Below are 8,415 nucleotides of genomic sequence, written 5' to 3' on the forward strand. Positions count from 1 at the left end.
ATGCTTTAATGAAAAAGGACAGTGAGCTGTCTGACTACTGTTCAGAGATACAAAGATTTGTGAAAACATTTAAAAGACTGGGGTGTTTGAGCCCAGGGGGTGTTGGCGGCCGCAGGCCTGTGGTCGTCCACGATGGAACCATCTCACAGGTCTCCTCATGCAAATATCTTCTGTTTTTATTGACAACTCATTAGCCTGGAAAATCCATGTGGACAGTCTCTGTAGCAGATTACAACGACGACTGCACTTCCTGTGTCAACTTGGACTTCATGGTGTTGATCAAGATGTTTGTTCAGATACGGCATCATATTCAAATACAATAATCATGGCAGCTGGTTCATCACATGTGAAGTGCACTTGTTCCGGACCTTCCTACAACTGAGTGAGTCTAGAAGTGAGATCCTTTTATTGGCCCCTCTAATCCTGTCAACCACTTGAAATCAAACTTTGCTAAGATGCTCACTGATGTTCAGCATAAATACTCTGGATACAAGATTCTGTAGTGAGGTTTTGTTCAGTTATCAGCCGACTTCAATTGAGTCCTTGTGTTTGCAAATCCTGAAAAGATGATCCATCCTTTGAACTATGCTTATAAAAGATTATACAGCCTGCTGCTACCAGTCTGTTAACAGGAGGAAGTGAAACTGAGAGAAGTGAAAATCCAGAGCTGCGAGGAGACGGAAAGATTGAGGGAGGAGCTAAGCTGTTAGTGAACTATAGAAGAGAGAGGAACTTCCATATTCAGCAGAGTTCAATACACAAAGCAGAAACATTCCCTTTATTCAACATGCTGTCATTGGACTATTATGTACTTTCTCTACTGTTACTATCCATTCTAACAGGTATGTGAGATCCTGCTGAGAAAGTTTCATTACTAACTTTTCTGGATGGGATTCATTTGTTGAGTCTTTTACAACATGAAATAACAGAGTTATCTCTTCCTTCAGGTGTCAGCTGTGAAGAACTCACTGCAGTCAGGAATGAAGAGTTCACTTTAGAAGGCAGCTCTGTTACTCTGTCCTACACATACTCTAAACTGTCATCTAGTGATTATTTCTTCTGGTATCAACAATATCCAGGAAAACCACCAGAGTTCCTCGTCTCACACTCTGCTTCAGGAGCAGTAGGAAATGATCCAGTCCCTCGACTGTCTGTTAAAGTGAGTGATGATAAAACCCATCTGGATCTGCAGATCTCCTCTGCTGCAGTGACAGACTCTGCTGTGTACTACTGTGCTGTGAAGCCCACAGTGACAGGAAACACCAAAACTCTGTACAAAAACCTGACAGCTCCTCTGAAGATTTACTCACTGCAGCTCCTCCTTTTACTGAACAGCAGCGCCACCAAGTGGACACTGACAACACAATCTAATGACAAGTTACAACATTACTCCTGTTATTAATAAAACACAGTTAATCCAGATCATGGTGTTTAATTGAGGCTATTTCTGTACAGTAAGGCACTCCACAAGGAAGTCTTCTTCTACACAGAATGCTTTGGTATCACTGATGATGAGACAAACTAAAATGATTACAGACCCATGTTGATGAATTAACTATTCCAGGGTGAAAAGTGGTTAAAGAGACTTTGTTGTAACAGAAAGTTCACATGTTAAAGCTCCTCATTATGAGCTGCTCTGGATAAGAGCATCAGCTAAACAGCTGAGATGTAAATGAGATGTAAATGTGGAGAGTTCCTCAACAGATGATGAAGAGGAAGGGCCAATGATGTGAAGGCCCAGATCCATCAGAGTATCAATGTTCTTCCTCTCTCCTCCCCTCTCACTGCAGACATGAACCACTGGCTGAGAAACATCCTGATTCTGACTCTCTGGCTAGGTAACTCTTTAAACCTACTGATTGTTCTCCTTTAATCAATCATCTTTATTGATCCATCTCTTCCTCTGCATGTTCTCTTCTTCCCCAGAGTGTAAAGGAGAAGACAGAGTGACCCAGCCAGCAGGAGATGTCATTGCTGCTGAAGGAGACACAGTTACACTTGGCTGCACTTTTGAGACAACATCTACATCTTCCTATTTGTTCTGGTACAAACAAGAAGAAAATGATTACCCAAAGTTTATGCTGCAACGGTACTCTGGAACACAGGATAACCCTTTAGAGGAAGAGAGAGTTGATGCCACTATCAACAAGACATCAGTTCCTCTGAAGATCCAGAAGCTTCAGCTGTCTGACTCTGCTGTGTACTACTGTGCTCTGCGGCCCACAGTGACAGGAAACACCAAAACTCTGTACAAAAACCTTTGGAGCAAAGACAACAGAATACTCCACAACGTCCACTAGAGGGAGTCACACTCTGTTAAACTTCAGTGCTTTATGATGCAGTCTGGATTCATTGCACTGTTAATAAAAAAAAAACATGATTTCTTTGTCTTCTGAAGAATAAAGACATCATCAAACTTTCTGTAAACACTAAATACGCTGCATGTACAGAACGCTCTTTATACCAAGGCCTTTCATAGTGATTCTCTCCATCAGACAAACAGACACACTCTCTCTCACTGATGGTGGTGGAGCTGCAGCAGGTTCAGAGTCTTGTTCAAGGACACTTCAGCATGTGGACAGGAGGAGCTGGGGACTGAACCACCAACCCTTTGACTTCCTCCACTTCCTGAGCCACGGCCGCCCCGAACTCACTGCCCACCTCCAGATCTCAGCATCCAGATGTGGGTTTTGTTAGTCTGAAGGAATATTCCAGTGAAAATGTCTCGTTTCACTATCAAATCCTCTCCACCTGTAAGCTTGAAAGGTGACTCAACAGTTTGTAGCATCACTTTGTTAATTGCTGCTGGAAATCCACAACTTCAGAGATGTGGGGAGGTGATAACGCAGCACAGAAGTAGAGTCTTTAACTATGTTGAGTTTGGAAAACGCTGAACAAACAGATCATCAGCTGACAACTGGATTATGCTGCTGGACTAGTCTGAAGTTTCAGTGGCGTCTTTTCTTCTTCTGCGGTCTGATTCTGATTGGCCACTAGATGACACTGTAGCTGCTGTTAATCCAAGCTGAGCCACATTATCAAGTAGGCGGTGCACTACTTCTGCACTGTGTTCAACCATTCTGTCAATAATAACTGCTGCTGTGAAGAGAACAATTCTCAGACTGAATGTTGAACATCAGCTAGTTTCTCCTGTTGATTTAAACCTTGTTGTAGAGATGGAACATTGGCTGGGGATTATTCTTGCTGCTCTTTTCTTTGGTAAGATAGAAAGCACAACATCTTTTTATTCTTTTCTAAAGATTTATGGAAACAGCTGAGCTGTTTGTGTCCACAGAGTAACACTGTACAGCTGCCATTTTCCACTGTCTTCTCCTCTCAGCCTCATGAACAATGTTAGTCTAATGGCTTCATTTGCTCTACTTTTTCCAGGACTAATAGCTGGAGACACAATCTCTCCTGAACAAGAGGAAGTCAGTGGAAGAGAAGGACAATCTGTCACACTCGCATGTAACTATCAGACAACAGCAAGTTATCCTGACCTTTACTGGTACAAACATCATTCTGACCTTCAGGCACCTCAGTTTATACTCTGGAAAGGAGCAAAAGATAACTCAGATGAACATATTCCTGATAGAAGATATGAATCTGAAACATCAGCAACATCAACTACACTGACCATCAGAGATCTAACCCTGGCAGACACAGCTCTCTACTACTGTGCTCTAGAAACACAGTGATACAAAGTGTAGAAGAGGCTGTACAAAAACCTGAACCCAGATATCTGACTACTCTTCAAAGAGGAGGGAAGTGGTATTCAAACCACAGCTTCATATCAGATGGATTCTGCTAATTCCTGTTTTATCAGAGTCACTGTGGTTCCAGCTGCTAATGAAACACTGGGGGAGGATTCACAGGAGCAGCAAATCCACATCAGAGAGAAACCACCTGCAGGAGGCTTCAAACACAAGACTCCATGGAAACAAATAAATGGACACTGATTCACTGAATCCTCTTCGTACCCTGTGGGTCATTAGGCCACAATGAGCTGCTTCCATTGTTCAACATGATGAGATATTTTTATTTAACCAGGTTTGTAGGATCACAGTTTAACAGCTAAAGAGTTTATTGAGGTGCCATTCGACACGGTCAAAGGCTTTCTGTGCCTCCAGTGAGATAGGCAATACTGGATCATTCATTCTATGTTAAGAAATCTCCTGACGTTATCAGTTGATAATCGTTTTTGTATAAATCCGGTCTGGTCCATGTAAACCAGTGTAGGAACTATTTTCTTGAGTCTGGCGGCTCTGATTTTCGCAAGCACCTTATATTCAGTTGACAGAAAGGAAATAGGTCTGTATGACCCACATGAGATGAGGGTCTTTCCCTGGTTTCAACAGAACTGTGATAAGGGCCCTTTCCAGAGTTTGGGCTAGCTGACTGATTTCAATTGTGTGATTAAACATTTCTATGAGGGGATCGAGTAATTTATTTGAAATGCCTTAAAGAAGTCAATTGTAAAGCCATCAGGGCCGGGGGCTTTTCCTCCTGGGAGCCCAGTCAGAGCATCTAGCACCTCTTGTTTGATTATTTTGTCTTCAAGTACCGTCTGAGTTTCTGCTGGCGTCCGTGTAAGATCCAGGCTATCTAAAAAGCGGTCTGTGTCATGATTCTTCTCACCCTGTGATGAGTAAAGTGTTTGATAGAATTCTGTGAAGGTCTGATTAATGTGTTCGGGCTGCAGACCACATCATTCCCATCCGACGGTTTAATAGCCGGGATCTATCTCACAGCTTCCTCACTTATAATCTGCCAAGCTAGTAATTTACGTAATAACGTTGTTTCGACCTAGTCATTGCATTCTCCACCTCCCGTGTTGTAAGAGCATTGTATTCAGCCCTTTTGGCGGTTAACTGATCGAGAGTTGTCAGTCTCCAGTGACCTCGTTTTGGATTGACATTGTTTCTTTTTCCAAGAAGAGAGGCTAATTGTAGAGCCCCTGATATAAGCCATTAAGGATTCCCTACCTGCATTTGTGGTGAAGGTTAAAACCTCCTCCGACGATGAGCTCAGTGGGGGGGGCAAGTTATATTGAAGAAGAGATTCACAAAGAAATTTGGATCATTTTGATTTGGTCCGTGAACATTAAGCGTAGTGGCTGGCTCATCAACCTTCCTTGTCCTTTTCTACATGTTTCAAATAAAACAGTAACCCTTTTCTTAATAAAATGGTCACTCCCCGCGCCTGAGAGGTGAATGAAAAGTAGTATATTTGGCCTTGCCATTGTTTACCTAGCTTACAGTGTTCTGCATCTGTTAAGTGAGATTCCTGCATGCAACGTCAACACTATGATTTCTAAGGAAGTCGAGGATTTTTTAGCATTTAACCTGTTGATTAATTCCATTGGTGTTCCAGCTAAGAAAGCTGTATGTTATATCTGCAGACATGGATCACAACGTGCACTAGTGTGGCAATGTGGAAAATAATTGTCAGTAGATGAGGTAAAAGACATGGTGGTGTCTTGTAACAAAGGGTAGAAAAGGAAAAGAGGAAAAGGAGAAAACAAAATAGAGAAAAACCCACTAAAAGATAAACAGACCCTGCCCTTTCATAAACCCTCCTACCTCCCTCCAAACCCACCCATCCCGTAAAGAAGAGACTGGCCTATATTTCTTCCTGTCCACAAGCGTATTAAGACAGACTGCTCTAACCAGTGTAACCAAGCCACTCAAGTAAGGTCAGGGAAAGTTGAATGGCCACAACTCCATTATGAAACACCTCCAGAATTCACTTATAAATCTAGTGGAAGGGAACTCTGCTTCTGTAAATTCAGAAGAATAACTCCGAGCAGGTGTCCACAGTCTCTCAAGTAAGGCTTGAGAAGTCCTGAAAGTTCGTTCAGATGACACTATTTGTCGCTGACAGCATTATAAAGTACATATACCCTCTGTTCTATGTGAAAATTTGCCAGCAGATAAACAGGTAGTCTGGTAGGGGAAATAAGAATAAGGTGAAATGAGGATACTGCCAGGCCTTAATTATGTTAAGGTGCACCATCCCTCCAGGAGGTCCAGGACCAGATTAGTGGGGTGGAGAAGCCTGAAGGAGATGCTACTGTCATGTAGCTTTTTTCCCCCAGCAGCATGAAGGCTTTCTTTTCTTATAGAGAGCCGTGGACATTCCCTGAATATCATGATGTCTGAGTTACTGTACTTGAGCGATCTTTTCTTCCGTGTTGCACTGAAGATTTTCATCACATCTATGGGCGGATAACTAGAGCCCGGGGAAGCTACCTTCATCGGTCCACGCTGGAGTGTAAAGTGAGCTCGCTTGATTTCGAGCGGGGTGTCGGTCTCAAGGTCAAGTATTTTCGGGAGCCATTCTTGTGGATGCCGTTTTTCCCTTCCACACCTCCCGGAATCCAAGCAGCCTTAGATTCTGCTGTCTGGCTCTGTTCTCCAGATCATCTTCCTTGTCTTTAAGACCGCTAATTCTTTTGCTGATAAGAGTTTCCACAGAGACGCCTAGCGAATTTTCTCTAACCCTTTTCTATTTCTTTGTGAAACCAGGTCAGCGGCCCTCAGGTGAGCTAGCGTTAGCAGCGTTAGCTGTGCAGGCGTTAGCCGAGGCTGATAGAGGGGGCTTTCCACTCTTGTCTTCCCTCGTCGCCGCTTCAGCTCTTTTGGGGGGCATTTTTAGCTGAACCGCGTTGGTTTCTATTAGTATGAAGCTGGGGTCATTTCTGTAATTAAGAAACTCAAGATAGGGGACAAGTTAGGGTTTTGTATGGGAGCTGGTTACACTACCTCCGCCCTTCACGCCACCATCTTAAAAACTCCAAAAGGGGAGAATATGACAGATGCAAACAATCTGAGCTGAAAATGGGGATTTATTTTCCTCTCATGATTTGATTTGTCCTCAAATGTGACACAGATGTAATAATGTGAATAATATTATTCAAGTAAAGTACTGAATAAGTAGTTAATGTGGCTGTCATGTGTGATTGAATAGTAGCATATCATCTGCGTAAAGATTGACCTCAGTCAGGACCTTCACACGTTCTGTCAAGAGTCAATCAGTGTTACCTTATCAACTACTTGTTACCTGATGGAAATGATGTCATTTAGTGAATAACAGCACCACAGCAGAGACAAACTCACTATTTGTCAGAGTTGGAGAGGAAGGAGGGAGGGATTAAGGGAGGAGCAAAACTGGGACTCAAGGTCAGAAAAGACAACAGATGATGAAGAGGAAGGGCCAATGATGTGAAGGCCCAGATCCATCAGAGTATCAATGTTCTTCCTCTCTCTCCTCCCCTCTCACTGCAGACATGAACCACTGGCTGAGAAACATCCTGATTCTGACTCTCTGGCTAGGTAACTCTTTAAACCTACTGATTGTTCTCCTTTAATCAATCATCTTTATTGATCCATCTCTTCCTCTGCATGTTCTCTTCTTCCCCAGAGTGTAAAGGAGAAGACAGAGTGACCCAGCCAGCAGGAGATGTCATTGCTGCTGAAGGAGACACAGTTACACTTGGCTGTACTTTTGAGACCAGTGACAGAAGTCCAACTTTGTTCTGGTACAAACAAGAAGTAAATGAGTCTCCTAAGTACATGCTGAAAAGTTACTCAAAAACAACAGATTTTGCTGCAGAGTTCACGAAAGACAGATTTAATGCTACAATCAAGGATAAGTCAGTTCCTCTGAAGATCCAGAAGCTTCAGCTGTCTGACTCTGCTGTGTACTACTGTGCTCTGCAGCCCACAGTGACAGGAAACACCAAAACTCTGTACAAAAACCTTTGGAGCAAAGACAACAGAATACTCCACAACGTCCACTAGAGGGAGTCACACACTGTTAAACTTCAGTTTATCATACAGTCTGGATTCATTGCACTGATGATGAAAACTAGAAGAAAAATGAGGCATTGACAATAAAAGGAGAGTGTTTGTAGCTCTGACATACTGACAATAAGGAGAGTGATGTTATTTATGTAGATAACATATTGTTTAAATTCCTGATGATCTTAACACACCGACATCTTGGTTTCCCTGAATTTCCTGTCGTGAGGTTTCCATCAGTTTTCCTCCATGTTAAGGCAGGACAGTATGGGGAGTCTTCACTGATGCTGCTGGATGTAAAACCCAGTGAGACTCTGTATGTGATACTGGACTGTACTCAGAAACTAGACCTGATCTCAGCATCCAGATGTGGGTTTTGTTAGTCTGAAGGAATATTCCAGTGAAAATGTCTCGTTTCACTATCAAATCCTCTCCACCTGTAAGCTTGAAAGGTGACTCAACAGTTTGTAGCATCACTTTGTTAATTGCTGCTGTAAATCCACAACTTCAGAGATGTGGGGAGGTGACGCAGCACAGAAGTAGAGTCTTTAACTATGTTGAGTTTGGAAAATGCTGAACAAACAGATCATCAGCTGACAACTGGGTTATGCTG

The 8,415-nt window shown here is 42.8% G+C and overlaps 2 gene segments (V, D, J or C); both read left to right on the forward strand.

The window, feature by feature from the left end:
- Positions 1-1,937: 1,937 nt before the first annotated feature.
- On the forward strand, positions 1,938-6,551 carry LOC119901476 (the record flags this gene model as incomplete). The annotated part of the segment is given in 3 exon segments: positions 1,938-2,210; positions 3,402-3,680; positions 6,528-6,551. Coding segments are annotated over 3 exon segments (576 nt in total), but the record flags the coding sequence as incomplete, so codon positions are not given.
- A 733-nt stretch (positions 6,552-7,284) lies between these two features.
- LOC119901473 lies at positions 7,285-7,944 on the forward strand. The segment is given in 2 exon segments: positions 7,285-7,334; positions 7,423-7,944. Coding segments are annotated over 2 exon segments (426 nt in total).
- The last annotated feature ends 471 nt before the right edge of the window (positions 7,945-8,415 follow it).

This window comes from Micropterus salmoides, unplaced genomic scaffold, assembly GCF_014851395.1.
Source record: "Micropterus salmoides isolate LMB-PRFRI ecotype aquatic unplaced genomic scaffold, ASM1485139v1 Ms_hic_scaffold_1322, whole genome shotgun sequence".
NCBI lineage: Eukaryota > Metazoa > Chordata > Actinopteri > Centrarchiformes > Centrarchidae > Micropterus > Micropterus salmoides.